The 17,318-nt window shown below is 43.5% G+C and overlaps 1 protein-coding gene across 2 annotated transcripts in view; it reads right to left on the bottom strand.

Moving 5' to 3' along the window:
* GLT1D1 (glycosyltransferase 1 domain containing 1) overlaps positions 1-17,318 on the bottom strand; it is a 110,169-nt gene that overhangs the window by 17,995 nt on the left and 74,856 nt on the right. For both annotated transcript variants that reach the window (XM_065904840.1, XM_065904841.1), the window contains 3 exons: positions 14,819-14,862; positions 12,578-12,698; positions 5,048-5,146 (listed from right to left, as the gene is read on the bottom strand). In XM_065904840.1, the coding sequence (XP_065760912.1) occupies positions 5,048-5,146; positions 12,578-12,698; positions 14,819-14,862 (264 nt within the window). The remainder of the gene's footprint in view (positions 1-5,047; positions 5,147-12,577; positions 12,699-14,818; positions 14,863-17,318) is intronic.

The following is a 17,318-nucleotide window of genomic DNA, read 5'->3' as shown; positions in this document are numbered from 1 at the left end:
GGAACAAAATACACACACGATAAATGTTAGCTGTCATCATCATTATTCCAAAAGTTATGATTTTCTTTACAGTTGCCTAAAAAACAAACAGAACCTCCCAGCAAAATTAGTTTGGACCACACTTCAAAAGTCTGTCCTTGAGAAAGAATACGGATTCACAGTTTCTACTAAATGTCAAATGGATTTTAATTCTGAAGCTATAAAATGGTGCCATAAAATAGCTCAGCTCTTTTCTTCCTAAAAAGAAAAAGAATGAGTCTGTCGTGGTAACAACAAAAAAAAATCAATGTTTAGTAGGTTTGGAAAGCTTCACGTAAATTAAGGTTTCCCATGGCTGAGGTGTATAAAAACAGAGGTTATTTTGTTCCTACCACAGCTGACTATTTTTAATCATCATTTTGTTGAAAATCCAAAATATGACTTTTTGCATTTTATATGTATATACGTGGGCTTCCCAGGTGGCTCAGTGGTAAAAAAAATCCACTCGCCTGCCAATGTAGGAGACACAAGAGACGAGGGTTTGATCCCTGGGTCGGGAAGATCCCCTATAGTAGGAAATAGCAGCCCACTTCAGTATTTTTGCCTGGAAAATCCCATGGACAGAGGAGCCTGGCAGGCTACAGTTCATGGGATTGCAAAGAGATGGACAGGACAGAGCAAATGCACATGTGTGTATGTGTGTATGTATCTATGTATATATGTAACTATGTATCTATGTATGTATCTATCTATATTAACTTCATGAGGCTGACACCCTTGCATGGAAGTTCCTTCTTAATTAATAAGTGAGATGGAGCTTCGAGGACATATTTGAATACACATTCGAAATAAATCTCACAAACACTGACAATTTCATCTGAGCTCCTGAACCGAGATGACAGCAGCCACAGCCACTGACTTGTGGAAAAGGCACATTTGTTTTTAAAGCAACAGCTCCCACTCCTTGCTAGGTCGAGTCTGATCACGACTATGAAATAAAGCCACGTGTGATATCTGTGTCTAGCACATGTTTCAAAATGTGATATTAAAAAGGAAAAAAAAAAAACAACACAGCCTCCCCCTGTATGAAACATAGAGCAGTTCTATTTTTTTTTTTTTAACATTCTTTGTAAAAGTAACATTAAAGGGTTGGAATCAAAATAAGCCCAAGCCTTAACTTTGTCAGTGCTTTGGGACTGTGTCTGATAACTCACAGGAAGCCGGTAACCAGCAGAAATAACTTGGATGTGTCAGCAACGGGATCGTTATTTGCAAATATTAAAAGGAATGTCTTACAAGGAACATGAAATGAAGTCAGAAGAGCCAAACTGCTCTTGTTCTAACACTGGACTTGATACACCCATTTATAAATGATGGCTATTCAGACACTTGCTGATAAAACTGCAGGGGTTTGAAATTGAGCTATAAAATAAATAGACAGTGTGTTTGGGAAGATGAAAATAAAATCTCTTTGCCCACGGGGAGACAACATCCTATGACCTCCGGCAAGGCTGGTGCTGATGCAGAGAGATGCAGAACGTGGTAAAAAGCAATACGCTTTAGTCTAGAGAATCAGCAGGGAGCCACTACACACTCTTCATTTCCTGGTATTGTTTTGGCTTTTAGGGGTTACTATTCAAAGGAAAGGGCTTCCCCGGTAGTTCAGCAGTAAAGTATCTGCCTGCAATGCAGGAGACGCAGGTTCGATCCCTGGGTCGGGAAGATCTGCTGGAGAAGGAAATGGCAACCCTCACCAGTATTCTTGCCTGGAGAACCCCATGGCAGGCTACTGTCCATGGGGTCACAAAAGAGTCAGACAAGATTTAGTAACTAAAAAATAACATGTGCACTGCGTGCGTGCTAAGTTGCGTCAGTCGTGTCCAACTCTTTTTGACCCCATGATCTGTAGCCCACCCGGCTCCTCTGTTCATGGGATTTTCCAGGCAAGAATACTGGAGTGGGTTGCCATGCCCTCTTCAAACAACAACATTCAAAGGAAAGGGCTTTCCCGGTGGCTCGGTGATAAAGAACCCACCTGCAACGCAGGAGGTGTGGGTTTGATCCCTGGATCTGGAAGTCCGCTGGAGGAGGAAATGGTAACCCACTCCAGTATTGTGGCCTGGAGAATTCCATGGACAGAAGATTCTGGAGGGCTACAGTCCATGGGGTCGCAAAGAATCAGACACGACTGAGCAACTAACCACCAACAACATTCAAAGGAAAGGCGTTAGTTGAGACGTGCCTTTTGTTAGACCATAACAGATAAGCCCTGGACCCGACCACTGCTTTTTCAGGTGGCTTCCCAGCTGAGCAGCTGCACCCACGTGGTATCTGGTGATGCCAGACTACCTGCAACTCCACTGCTCCCCCAGGGGAGCTGGTCCCATCTTGTCTGTGTGACTCTATGTCAGTGGGCAGTGAAACCAGGTCACCTGTAATTCTTCTAAGGAAAAGGATCTGGGATTAAACATCTGCTGTATGATAGCTGAAAGACTGAATTTTCAAATATTTGAGTTGACCCATGCTTTTAAGTATAAATCCCTTTATTTCTGCCTTTATTTCTGCATATAACATATGCTTTCATAAAGATGATGTTAGGTAAAACCTATTTTTAAATCTAAAGACTTCAGGTTTTTTTTTGTTTTTTTTTTTTTTATTGCCACCTAACAAGAGCCACTCCAATACTTTGGCCACCTCATCTGAAGAGTTGACTCATTGGAAAAGACTCTGATACTTGGATTGGGGGCAGGAGGAGAAGAGGATGACAGAGGATGAGATGGCTGGATGGCATCACCGACTCGATGGACATGAGTTTGAGTAAACTCTGGGAGTTGCTGATGGACAGGGAGGCCTGGCGTGCTATGATTCATGGGGTCGCAAAGGGTCGGATACGACTGAGGAACTGAACTGAACTGAACTGAACACGAGCCAATGGAGAAGACAATGGCAACCCACTCCAGTATTCTTCCCTGGAGAAACCCATAGACAGAGTAACCTGGCGGACTACAGTCCAAGGGGTCACAAGGAGTCAGACACAACTTACTGACTAAACAACAACAACACGAGCTGTAGGGCATCAAGGGCTCTTCTTTTGCTGATAACCATACCCAGAGCCCTGGGTTGCATGCTATACCCAGGGCTCAGCCCTGTATATCAGCCCCTTTAGCCCACCACACACCTCTGTGTGCTGTTATAATTAGTTCCACTTGTATGGAGGAGAAGACGGAGCTTGGAGACTCAGGTCAAGGCTACATGCCCTGCACAGGGTCCTGGAGGTTTAAAGGCAGGCGCATCCTTGGAACTTCAGACCTTGGGACTGGGACCCCCTCAAGCATGTCCAGGAAGGTCCTGGCATACACGTGTGCCCCGGATGACGCTGTGCCACCATCTGTGCCCACTGTCAGCTGCACTGGCCTTAATTTTAATTTCAGGTGCACACATGTATCAGACACATACATGTATTTATTTAATTTCAGATGCCCACATGTATCAGACACATACATGTATGAACACAACTACACTGCCTCTTCTGTACATTGTTTTGAAGAACTGCAAGGGATCAGATATATGGCAATCTTCTGAATACCAGGGGATATTCCAGAAGCATAGGATTATACCTCAAGAGTACCTGCTTGAGAAACCAGAAATCTATTTGGGAGTTTGGGGTTAGTAGACGCAAACTACTATATATAGCGTGGATAAACAACAAGATCCTACTGTAGAACACAGGGAACTATACTAAATATCCTGTGATAAACCATGATGGAAAAGAATATGAAAGAGAATGCACACATGTATATATATATATCACTGAATCACTCTGCTACACAGCAGAAACTAAGACATTCTAAATCAACTATACTTCAATAAAATAAACCTTAAAAAAAACAAACTAGAAATTCAAGCATCTAAGAGGGGAAGTGACTTGCTCAGGGTCACGGTAATCAACACCAGCAGCGTCAGAAATAGAACCCAGGTCTCATGTTTCTGGAAAGTCCCGAGGTTTCTTTGAGTCACATGTCCAGGAGGTTGCCCATGTGACAAAGTGACCCTGTGTTCCATATACTCTTCCACTGATTACAGTAAGTCCCCTACATGTAAACCTTCAAGTTGCTAGCTTTCGAAGATGCTAATTCACATTCGCAAGTTCAGTCATGTAGGGAGTGGCAACCCGCTCCAGTATTCTTGCCTGGAAAACCACAAGGACAGGGGAGGCTGGTGGGCTACAGTCCCTTGGGTCGCAAGAGTGAGACAGGACTTAGCGACTAAACCAGCACCACTGGCGCACATTGTCACGTGCCTGCATCCTCTACCAGGGGCTGTGCTTCTGTGTCCCTGACTGCACAATATATAGAGAACAGGAGCGCAGATTTCCTTTACTGGGGGAGGCACTGGTAGGTTTTGAGGCATAGGACCCTAACGTAGACTGGTACATGAAGGCTGCAGCAGCCGTTCAGAAAGCAATCCAGTGCTACCGTGTCATCTATGACGAGAAAAAAAGAGCTACTACCCAGACATCACTAGATTGTTTCTACAAGAGGGTCGATAGAATTAAATCCAGCAAGAAAACTGGAACCTGAGCCATCAACGCCAGGCGTGGGTGAAGTTGTGGCTGGCCCTCCGTCTCCTGTTGCTGACGATCCTTCAGCTCTACTATCTTCCACCTCCTCTCCCTCCTCTCGCCAATGACTTTTCTCGCCTGTCCACTCAATATATGTCCATTGTCTTACTGTATTTTTCAAGGTCCTCTACTGTAAGATTAAAAATGTTTTCTCAATTGTTTGCTTTTTATGTGGTATTTGTATGAAAAGTGTTATCACCCTATTACAGTACAGTACTATATAGCCAATTGTGTTAGTTGGGTACCTAAGCTAATTTTGCTGGACTTACAAACAAACTGGACTTATGAATGTGCTCTCGGAATTGGGCTTGTTTGTATGTAGGGGACTTACTGTATAAAGGGAATACTGAGAGCTAATCACAAAGATGCAAATTACAGACTCTCTGAACCATGTGCAGATGAAAATGACTCGGACCAGGTGAACACAGGGAAATGGCTCTCCTTTACCTGAGGGTCTGAAAACAGCAATCCTGTAACTTCATGCTTCACCACCGCGGAGTTTCCGGGGATGTTCCTCGCCAACACCGGGACTTCCAAATCCATTGCCTGAAAGGATGTAAAGAGCAAAGGAGACAGGTGGGCGATCACTGTCAGGGTCTGTGTGGTGAGATGAGCCAATTTGTGACAGAATGACTCCTTAGTTTCACTGGAGCTCTGGCATCACCCAAAAATCACCCCAAAACTTTGCCCAAAGTGGTTTCCCAATGCAAACCCCGGATTTTCCAACTACACGCTGAATCTTAATGACTGAGTGTATTTGCAAGTGCTGGGAAACTATATACTGTAATGGTCGTCTTACTGCAGTGTCACAAAGAAACCTTCTCTTTCTCCAGTGTTCAGTTCACACTTCTTCAGTGGCAGCCTGGAGTACACTTCTTGAAAATATTTACCTATTTATTTGGCTGCACCGGGTTTCCATGGTGGAAACGCAGGATCCCCATGGTGGCATGTGAACTCTTAGCTGTGCCATGTGGAATCCAGTTCCCTGACCATGGATCGAAACCCAGCCTCTATATTGGGAGCATGGATACTTTGCCACTGGACCAGCAGGCAAGTCCCTGGAGTATACATTTTTAAATTACCATCATTCTCACTTTCCCTGATGGGTAATATTCTTTCAGCACCAGCCATACGAATACCACCAGGTTCGTACACATCCCTTTGGCATGGACACAGAGGTAAGGAGGAACAAGATTTATCACCTGATTACCCACAAAACCACCTTTCCAGTCCCAAAGGGCTGGGATCAGCCAGCATGGTGCTCCTCATGATGATAAAAGTCTCCAAGTCATGAATTTTCAGGCTCGTCTTGTAGGGTAAAGATTGAGACCCTCCACTGTCATTACAGTCAAAGCTATGGTTTTTCCAGTGGTCATGTATGGATGTGAGAGTTGGATCATAAAGAAGGCTGAGTGCCGAAGAATTGATGCTTTTGAACCTGTGGTGCTGGAGAAGACTTTTGAAAGTCCTTTGGACTGCAAGGGGATCAAACCAGTCAATCCTAAAGGAAATCAACCCAGAATATTCCTTGGAAGGACTGATGCTGAAGCTCCAATACACTGGCTACCTGATGCTAAGAGCCAACTCATTGGAAAAGACCCTGATGCTGAGAAAGATTGAGGGCAGGAGGAAAAGAGGGCAGCAGAGGATGAGACGGTTGGATGGCATCACTGACTCAAGACATGAGTTTGAGCAAGCTCCGGGAGATAGTGAAGGACAGGGAAACCTGGCATGCTGCAGTACATGGGGTCACAAAAAGTTGGACACAGCTTAGCAACTGAACAACAACAATTGTCACTGCACTTGGGAACAAGAAAACTCAGCAGAACAAGCAGAGAGTAACTCCACATGTCAGCACTAGGGTCACAGGCCCCTTATGAGTCCACTGTTTGGGCCTTTGGCTCTGACCTTCAGTGAGCACCATCTGGCGTTTTGGAAAAGATCACAGGCCAGGAATTGCAAAACTGTGGTCTTGCCCTGGTGGGGGCTTTGCTCTCAACTAACACAGGGGGTCTCAAATCCATTGCTCATCACCATCATTCTGGGGAGACAAAGTTCATCTTAAACAGCAAGGATTTACGGTATAGCACAAGCAACTGTATATTCAATACCTTATAATAACCTATAATAGAAAAGAATTGGAAAAAAAGAATATAGATGTATACATATAACAGGATTGCTTTGCTGTACACTGAAACTAATATTATATTGTACATCAACTATACTTCAATAAAAGAGAAAGACAAAAAATGTCATTTAAAAAGCATATGGAAATGCTATTTTCATTCAGCCAAGATGTGACATTAAGGATGGTTGATTCTCAAGTCCCTTTCTTTAGGTGTAAAGTTACCTCTTCAAAAAGGCAAAGTCTCAGAATGTGACTGTGCCGTGATGCTGGTCCTGATGAGCACAGTGCCTGGGCATGTCTTGGGGAGATGGTGTTTGGAGGTGAGCTAGCTGACCCTCTGAACCCCTTCAGGTCATGATCCGGGAAAGGGGCAGTGTTGGGCAGGGGCACTGGAAGCAGAAATCAGCTCAAATCTGGTATCTGGGGCCCCATTTGGGGACTAAGAACAGGAAACATCAGAGCTCAAGAGGTACCAAACACTTAGTCACGTTTGCAGTCACTGGATTTCTCTTGCCCACCATGAGCTCTTCAAGCATCCAGCAAGTGGGTGGAAGCTTCACATTTGAACTTTTAAAAAAGCTTTGTTGGGGTTTCCCCTGGTGGTCCAGTGGTTAAGACTCCACCTTCCACTGCAGGGGATGTGGGTTTGATCCCCGGTTGGGGAACTAAGAGTCTACTTGCTGGGCATTGTGGCCAAAAAATGAATAAATAAAAATAGATTTAAATGCTCTGTCTCTGGCGCACCATCCTCAGCAGGGCTGATAAAGGTTTTCAGAGATATGATCCCCCAGTCTAACACTGCAGAACAGTCTTCGGAGGGTGTCTTATATAGGTGCTATATTGGGCTTCCCAGGTAGCTCAGTGGTAAAGAATCAACCTGCCAATGCAGGTGATGTGGGTTCTATTCCTGGGTCAGGAAGATCCTCTAGAGGAGGAAACGCAACCCTCACCAATATTCTTGCCTGGGCAATCCTATGGGCAGAAGAGCCTGGTGGGTGATAGTCCATGTTTAAAAGAAATGTGTCTTATCAAATGGGATTTTTACATGCCTCTGCGACAAAACAAGGGCTTCCCAGGAGGCACTAGTGGTAAAGAACCTGCCAGCCAAAGGAGAATACGTAAGAGAACTGGGCTTGATACTCGTACTGGGAAGATTCCCTGGAGGAGGTTATGGAAACCCGCTCCAGAATTCTTGTCTGAAGAATCCCATCGACAGGGGAGGCTGGCAGGCTACAGTCCACAAGGCCGCAAAGAGTGGGACACAACTGAAGCGACTTAGCATGCACCCATGCATGACAAAACAATGCTAATTCTGAAAGGTCAAAAGATCCCCTCCCTCCAAAGTGAGATGCACTTATTCTGTGATTAACCACTTTGGGTCTTTGAATTGATTCTAATGCAATCTACCCTCCACAGCTCCTCTAAAATCAGTTTCATTCAAAACCCTCATCCCAAAGGTTATTTTGGAGTTTCTAAAGGAACACAGTGTCGGCATCTGAAAGCAGACAGAATTACTCAGAGCTGCCTTTCCTTTGAAGTAAATGAGATCTGACAGCAATTCATCTGCAATGAAATGCTGTATGTGCTGGCTACAAAATGATTCCCCGAAATCCACTTTACCTTTTCTTAAGAAGGTGGGGGAGAGGAAATGTGTATTTACATACAAAGGAGCGATTCAGCAAGGCTTAAGGACTGGTACTCTAAGAATGTACATTTTTAAAGCTAATATGAAGAGTACAATATACTACTCCAGTGACTTTAGTTGAAAGCTGATTTTAAACCACAATTGAGATTAATGCTAATCATTAAGCTCAAATTGAGATATTGAGGCATTCAACATCTGGCTGAAGAAGAACATGTCACAAATCCAGGCTCTTTGCTCTAAAAGCTTCCATACACGAGAATTTCAGGCATCGGTATGTAGCTTCTATCCCAGCCCATGGTATTTTATTTTTGGTTTTCTTTGTTTGCTTTTTTAAATGCTGCCATATTCAACGAAAATATTAGGCATACACCATCAGTCATTTCTTAAGTTTATGGAGCATGATTTTTTTTTCTGCTTTAATTATTTACCATGACCTCTGAAACAACAAAATTCACAAATTGTACCTTTGGCCAGTAAATTCAACTAGTGCCCAAAGGAATAAATGGATGTTACAAATACTTATGACACAATAATAGCATCGCTCTAAGTAAGTAGACCTTGAAGTAAAAAACTGGGGTTATGAGAAAGAAGATGTGAAACGTGATTCAAAGACTTGGAGGACCAATGGCCAAACATTTCCTTTTCTGCAGGGGGTAAAAATAGATTCAAGGGATTCAAGGGATTAGATTCAAAGGGAATAGATTCAAAGGATTAGACCTGACAGGGTGCCTGAAGAATTATGGACGGAGGTTCATGACATTGTACAGGAGGCAGTGATCAAGACCATTCCCAAGAAAAAGAAATGCAAAAAGGTCAAATGGTTGTCTGAGGAGGTCTTACAAATAGCTGTGACAAGAAGAGAGGCAAAAGGCAAAGGAGAAAAGGAAAGATACACCCATTTGAATGCAGAGTTCCAAAGAATAGCAAGCAGAGATAAGAAAGCCTTCCTCAGTGATCAGTGCAAAGAAGTAGAGAAAAACAAAATGGGAAAGACTAGACATCTCTTCAAGAAAACTAGAGATACCAAGGGAACATTTCATGCAAAGAAGGGCTCATTAAAGGACAGAAATGGTATGGACCTAACAGAAGCAGAAGATATTAAGTGGAGGTGGCAAGAATATACAGAAGAACTATACAAAAAGGATCTTCATGACCCAGATAATCACAATGGTGTGATCACTCACCTAGAACCAGACAAGTGGGCCTTAGGAAGCATCACCACAAACAAAGTTAGTAGAGGTGATGGAATTCCAATTGAGCTATTTCAAATCCTAAAAGATGAAGCTGTGAAAGTGCTGTACTCAATATGTCAGCAAATATGGAAAACTCAGCAGTGGCCACAGGACTGGAAGAGGTCAGTTTTCATTCCAATCCTAAAGAAAAGCAATGCCAAAGAGTGCTCAAACTACTGCACAATTGTACTCATCTCACATGCTAGCAAAGTGATGCTCAAAATTCTCCAAGCCAGGTTTTAACAGTATATGAACCATGAACTTCTAGATGTTCAAGCTGGATTTAGAAAAGGCAGATGAACCAGAGATCAAATTGCCAACATCCGTTGGATCATCCAAAAAAGTGAGAGAGTTCCAGAAAAACATCTACTTCTGCTTTATTGATTATGCCAAAGCCTTTGACTGTGTGGATCATAACAAACTGTGTAAAATTCTTCAAGAGATGGGAATACCAGACCACCTGACCTGCGTCCTGAGAAATCTGTATGCAGGTCAAGAAGCAACAGTTAGAACTGGACATGGAACAACAGACTGGTTCCAAATTGGGAAAGGAATACGTCAAGGCTGTATATTGCCACCCTGCTTATTTAACTTATATGCAGAGTACATCATGCAAAATGCTGGACTGGATGAAGCATGAGCTGGAATCAAGATTGCCGGGAGAAATATCAATAACCTCAGATATGCAGATGACACCATCCTTATGGCAGAAAGCAAAGAACTAAAGAGCCTCTTGATGAAAGTGAAAGAAGAGAGTGAAAAATTTGGCTTAAAACTCAACATTCAGAAAACTAGATCATGGCATCTGGTCCCATCACTTCATGGCAAATAGATGGGGAAACAATGGAAACAGTGAGAGACTTTATTTTGGGGGGCTCCAAAATCACTGCAGATGGTGAGTGCAGCCATGAAATTAAAAGACGCTTATTTCTTGGAAGAAAAGCTATGGGCAACCTAGACAGCATGTTAAAAAACAGAGACATTACTTTGCCAACACAGGTCAATCTAGTCAAAGTTATGGTTTTTCTAGTAGCCATGTACGGATGTGAGAATTGGGCTATAAAGAAAGCTGAGGCTAAAGAATTGATGCTTTTGAACTGTGGTGTTGGAGGAGACAGACTCTTGAGAGTCCCTTGGACTGCAAGGAGATCCAACCAGTCCATCCTAAAGGAGATCAGTTCTGGGTGTTCACTGGAAGGACTGATGTTGAAGCTGAAACTCCAATACTTTGGCCACGTGATGTGAAGAACTGACTCATTAGAAAAGACCCTGGTGCTGGGAAAGATTGAAGGTGGGAGGAGAAGGGGATGACAGAGGACGAGATGGTTGGATGGCATCACCGACTCAAGGGACATGAGTTTGAGTGAACTCCAGGAGTGGGTGATGGACAGGGAGGCCTGGTGTGCTGCAGCCCAGGGGGTCGCAAACAGCTGGACAGGACTGAGTGATTGAACTGAACTGAACTGAACAGGGGGTTTTATCAAGTGCTAACCCATAGGACTTCTGCGGCATCCATTGTCTGCAAGGCATGTGTAGAGAACTATAGGAAATTCCACACATTCGTTGGAAATTCAATGGTGCTGCTTCTCTCAGCACCAAAAACTGGTTATGACGGGATGGATGGCATGTCCTCTTTACTAATATCACTCTTAAAGGAACTCAGCATGCCATGAACCAACAGCAAAATAAGAGAAAAGAAAAACCGTTCTGTATTAAGTGCACACTGGTGATAACCTCAAGTCACTGGCACAAGGCCATTAAGAAATCCGGGGAAGGGAATTCCCTGATGGTCCAGCGGCTGGGACTCCACACTTTCACTACTGTGGGCCCGGGGTTTAATTCCTGGTCAGGGAACTAAGATCCCTGAAGTTCTAGGGCACGGCCCAAAAAAAAAAAAATGTTTTAAAAGATATCCAGGTTGGGACTTCCCTAGCAGTCCAGTGGTTAAGACTCCATTTTATCAATGCAGGGAACACAGTTTCAATCCCTGGTCAGAGAACTGAGATCCCACATGCCATGCTGCACAGCCAAAAAAAATTTTTTTAAAGATCCCAAAATTAAAAAAAAAAAAATAAAGAAATCCTGGGTAAACACCCAACTGTGGAAAATGCTCAGTAAGAAGAGATTGCAAAGGGCTTCAAGGTTGGATTAAGTCCTCCACCCAAGAGTTGATACAGTCAAACAAGAGCCTGCCAGGATTTCAAGAGCAGCGGCTTTTTATTTCAGTGCAGAAAACTCGAGCAATGGACTGCAAAGTTGGGCTGGGATGTGCATATTTAACCTAAGTAGAGTATGCAATTTTTCTTTTCTTTTCTTTTCGGCTGCATAGCACGGCGGCATGTGCAATCTTAGTTCCCCAACCAGGGTTCGAAACCTCGCCCCTTGCAGTGGAAGGTGGAGTCTTAACCACTGGACAACCAGGAAGTCCAGGAAGTGATTTTTCAGAGCTGAGCACTAGATGGAGAGATTCAGTCCACCCCCATCCCGGTCCTCCTGTGCATGTGTAACCACTCCTCTCTGCGTTACCACACCCACCCCCTGTCACGTGCACAAGCCCATCCCTTTCTTATCCCCTAAATTCTGGGATCATTGCACACACCGAAAAGAGGGAGAAGAAATCCAGACAAAAGAAGGCTTCCTGCAAAACACACCTTTATCCACATCCTGTCCCAGCCCTTCAGAGTCTCCGTCACCTTCCCACTGAAGCTACTAGGTGAGTCAGAGAGGCGACGCTATCCTAGTTTTATTTCATTTTGTCACTGGCAAAGAAAAATGGCAAGGAGAAAGAAAACAGTATTTTTAAATCCCAGCTAGAACTTCAAAACTACTTTAGAACTCCCGAAGAGACGCCACTGTGCTTGTTAGTTTTAAGAAGCACACAGCTTTATTGACAAATGCATCACCTCCATAACTAAGAAAAGGGGTGATCGACAATTTCATATTTCCACTTTCAGGACTCGTTAGATCATTACCTCCAGAATTGCGGCTGACATGCCTTCAGAGACAGAGCTATTCACCACCGCGAAGCAATTCTTCATGACCGCATGGAGGTCTTCCTGAGCCATCTCTCTGATCAGCCGTACCCCAGGGGTCCTGAAACAATAGGGAGCAGAGCGCATCTGTGACTGGGAATCTTACAGGGAGAGGCTGGGAGGAGAGGTGACAATTTTGGAGAAATATCTTAGATCACCGGGGAAGCATGACTGATAAAGGGTTCAGTACAGAAAACCATACTGGAGTGAGAATCTATCCTATTTCCATCCCTGATAAGGGAGGGAGGAAGCCTGTGAACACACCTGCTTCCATCCTGAATCCTTCTGACCAATGACACACATGATTCTCAGATACTGGACATCAGAGATGTGGCTCTTGCCATTTTTCTCTGAATGATTTAGAAAACAGGCCTTTCCTAATAATGCAGCCTTTTGCCCAATGCTTTTTAAAAGATACTCAGAGAGGGTAAGTACCCCTGGTGGTCCAGTGGCTAAAATTCCGTGCTCCCAATGCAGGGGACCTGAGTTCCACCCCTGGTCAGGGAACTAGATCCCACATGCTGCAACTAAGACCCAGTTCAGTCAAATAAATAAATAAAGACAAATATTAGAAAAGATACTCAAAGAGATAATCATAGACGTATCATAAACAGAGAGAACTAGAAGTAGGAAAACCAAGAGTGTAACACAACCAATACCCTTGTGCCCAACACTTTATCACAGAGGTTTTCCCTTGTTTTATTTTTCTCACCCAACAGTACGGACATTCTTCCCCATTCCCCCAACCCTTTCCAGTCTCATGGTTTTGAGGTTATCCTTTCACATAACCGGTTATACATTTACATACATGCATTCTGTATCTATGAGCAATATAAAGACACCTGATTGCATGTGGGGGTGAAATCAGTGTTTCCCAGTCCTCTGGGGTGGTGGAGGAGGAGCTGGGATCCTGGGAGGGTGAGGATATACACATAAAAGGGGGACGACCCACATGGGAGAGGAACCTTCTGGCTCTTGTCCTGTCCCATCTCCCCACTTAGAATACGGAAAGTGATGTGTGAGTTCTACAGCTACAGTCATCTTAGAAATGAAAGTCACAGGTAGGGAGCACAGGACAGACAGACAGGAGACAATGTCTCTGAAGTCTTACTTGGTCCTCAGATTTTTTGATGGGAGCAGTTAAAGCCTTTGGGTGTGTAAGCCAGCATTGTTGGGTCTCTGTTGTTGCTGCTGAGTCGCTAAGTCGTGTCTGACTGTTTTTCGACCTCGTGGTGTCTGACTGTTTTTCGACCTCGTGGACTGTAGCCCACCAGGCTCCTCCCCTGTCCATGGGATTTTTCAGGCAAGAATGCTGGAGGGGGTTGCCATTTCCTCCTCCAGGGGATCTTCCTGGCCCAGGGATCGAACCTGCATCTCCTGCACTGGCAGGAGGATTCTTTACCACTGAGCCACCCGGGAAGCCTTGGTCTCTGTTACGGGCAGACAAATGCAATTGACAGCAAAGACCCTGGCAAATTGCTTTCCAGAGGAATGGCTGCAATTTTCACCCTCACCAGCAGATTTTTAAGTTTTTTTTCGGTTTTGACCCATGAGGTCAGGGACAATTATAACCTCAAAGCGGGTTTCCTGGGCATTTCCTGACCTAGTGAGGTTGTCTTCACAAGTGCATCCACGCGACTGCTCCTTAGGGAACTGCTGATGCTCCCAGCATGTCAGCTTCCTGGCTTGTCAATGGGGAAAGGAATAGCGCCCAGATTCTCACAAGATCATCAGGAGATGAAAGGAGGAATTATTAATGAAGTGCTGGGAACAAAGCCTGGGACACGGTGAATGCTGGGAACTGGAATTATTTATTAGTCACCAGGCTTCCTCTCCTGCAAAACACCTGTTCACTCCCTACCCTTATCTCTCTCTTTTTTAAATGTATTTCATCATGTCACTCAGCATGTGGGACCTCAGTTCTCTGTTGCTTCAGTCGTGTCCGACTCTTTGTGACCCGTGGACTATAGCCCACCAGGCTCCTCTGTCAATGGGATTCTTCAGGCAAGGATACTGGAGTGGGTTGCCATGCCCTCCTCCAGGGCATCTTCCTGACTCAGGGATCGAACCTGCATTGGCAGGCAGGTTCTTTACCATTCCCTGACCAGGGATCAAGCCCGAATCCTCTGCATTGGGCTTGGAGTTTTAACCACCGGACCACCAGAAAAGTCCCATACTTACCTCTTTACTTTGGCTTTTACTTCCCTTGTGAAGATTGGATCAACCTGAAAATTGACAAAGATGAATTTTAGGAAAAGCCAGAAATGAATCTAAGTCTCAAGAGTATTGCAGATCATGGCAACAGAGCCAGACGTAACAACTCAGAAAGGGAAAAAGTAAATCAAATACAGAAGAATACCCCTGAGTCCAGCTACTGCAAAGTAATAAGCAAAAGAAGAACTTGAGAGAAAATTTAAAGACACAAACACATACACACTCAGTTGTCCTTCAGTATCCACCATTCCAGGACCCCCTCAGATATCAACATCTGTGCATGCTCAAGTCCTTTATATAAAATGGTATAGTATTTACATCTAACTTAAACACATCCTCCTGTACTTTAAATCATTTCTGAATTATTTACAGTACTAATAAAATATAAATGCAATGTAAATAGGTGCCAATGCACAGCAAATTGAAGTTTTGCTTTTTGGAACTTTCTGGAATCTCTTTTCCTGAATATTTTCAGTCCATGGTTGGTTGAATCTGAGAATACAGAGCCTGATGATACACAGGGCCAACTGCATTCCTATTTCCTGTTTGGTCTATAAGATAAGAGCTTGGTGAAGCCCCAGGTACGGGAGGCCAAGAGCTATCCACTCAACTCAAAGCCCTAAAACAGAAGTCATTTACAGTCAAGGGAAAATCTGACAAAAACATAATACTTCAATGAAAGTTTTGCCTGGTTGATTACAGTGGTGGATTTTGTCATAAAACCTTTGAGGCAGAAGGAGTTGGAATGCTTGGTAGATCTAAAATAAAAGATCTGACTGAATTGAAATTTTATTTTTAACAGGGAGCCTTTCCAGACACACAATTTTAAAGCAAAGGCACATCCATGGGCTGATACATGGGAAAACAAAATGGGGTTTTCTCCATACAATGAAATATTATTCAGTTAAAAAAAAAAAGGAATGAAGTACTGATTTATGCTACAGTATGGATGAACCTTGAAAATATGATGCTAAGTGAAAGAAATCAGACACAAAAGGCCCTAAATTGTGATTCTTTTTATATGAAATGTCCAGAACAGACAAATCTATAAAGGAAGAGAGTAGATTAGTTGCTAGGCACTGAAAGGTGGGGAGAATGGGAGTGACTGCTAATGGGTATGGGATTTGGGGAGATGATGAAAATGCCCCAAAACTAGATAGGGGTGATGACTGCAAAACTTTGTATTAAATACTTTAAAATGGTGCATTGTATGACACACAAATTATATTTTCATTTTTAAAAAGCCAAGTCCAACCTTTTAATTAGTTGCAATGTGATATTAAGTCTGCACTTCACTCCTATGTCATATCTAGAGGAAATATGTCCCTTGAGACAGGTGCCATTTATATATATATATATATATTTTTTTTTTTTTTTTTTAAGATTTATTTACTGGTTGTGGTGGGTCTCCTTTGCTGTATGTGGGCTTTCTCTAGTTGTGGAGATTGGGGGCTACTCTCTAGTTGTGGGGCATGGGCTTCTCACTGAGGTGGCTTCTCTTGTTGAGGAGTACAGGCTCCAGACATACAAGCTTCAGTAGTTGTGGCTCACGGGCTCTGTGACATGTGGGATGTTCCCAGACCAGGGAATGAACCAGTGTCTCTTGCATTGACAGTCAAATTCTTAACCACTGGACTACTAGAGGAGCTCTCAGACCCCTGTTTTGTATCATCGTGTCCCTGGTAGTAATGCAAACATTAATAGCAATGTCTCTTAAACTGGTCTCTTACACCAACATTTTTGACTCCACATGCTTTTAAGAAAACTCATATGTAGACGTCCAGACTGAGTGGGGCTCTGGAGAGAGATCACCTGGGTCAAATCCTTCCCAAACCAATCACTAGCCACATGGCCATGTGCACATTAACGGATCTCTCTGGGCTTCAGGCTCCTCATCCATAAGAAGAGAATGATAACAGCACCGTGGGATTGTTGGGAGGATCAAACAGAACACATTTAGTGCTTACAATTTTTTCTGAAACAAACTGCTATATGAGGAGTAGAAGAAAACAGTTAAATATCAAAGCCTTGCTAGAATGAATAAGAATGAGAGCTGCAGATTGCAGCACTAATACAAAAATATCTATACACTTCATCTCAAATGTGTACTTTCCCAGTGACACTGCCATAGTTCTCAGCAAGACACCTACACCTGAAGGTCATCACAGAATCCAGAGAAAACACACTTTATTCCTGACCATCAGAAGCCAAACTAATGTACTCTTTATGCACAATGACCTCTTCTCAGGTAAATTTACTTCCTGAAGTACCAAGAGGATCTTTACGGATAACTTTCCACCTGTCATAGGGTCCCTACAAGCCTATCAGGATGAAGCTGCAGTGCATGCTTATCGCATCTGTTTCATCCAACTGCAAACTATTAAATGAAACAATCAGTAGACAGGTTTTACCCTGCATCCCTCCCCAGGTTTTATTAACAATGAATACAATTTTAAAATAACTGAGA

Source organism: Muntiacus reevesi, chromosome 13 (assembly GCF_963930625.1).
Source record: "Muntiacus reevesi chromosome 13, mMunRee1.1, whole genome shotgun sequence".
Classification (NCBI taxonomy): domain Eukaryota; kingdom Metazoa; phylum Chordata; class Mammalia; order Artiodactyla; family Cervidae; genus Muntiacus; species Muntiacus reevesi.
This window is presented reverse-complemented; position numbering and strand designations above follow the sequence as displayed.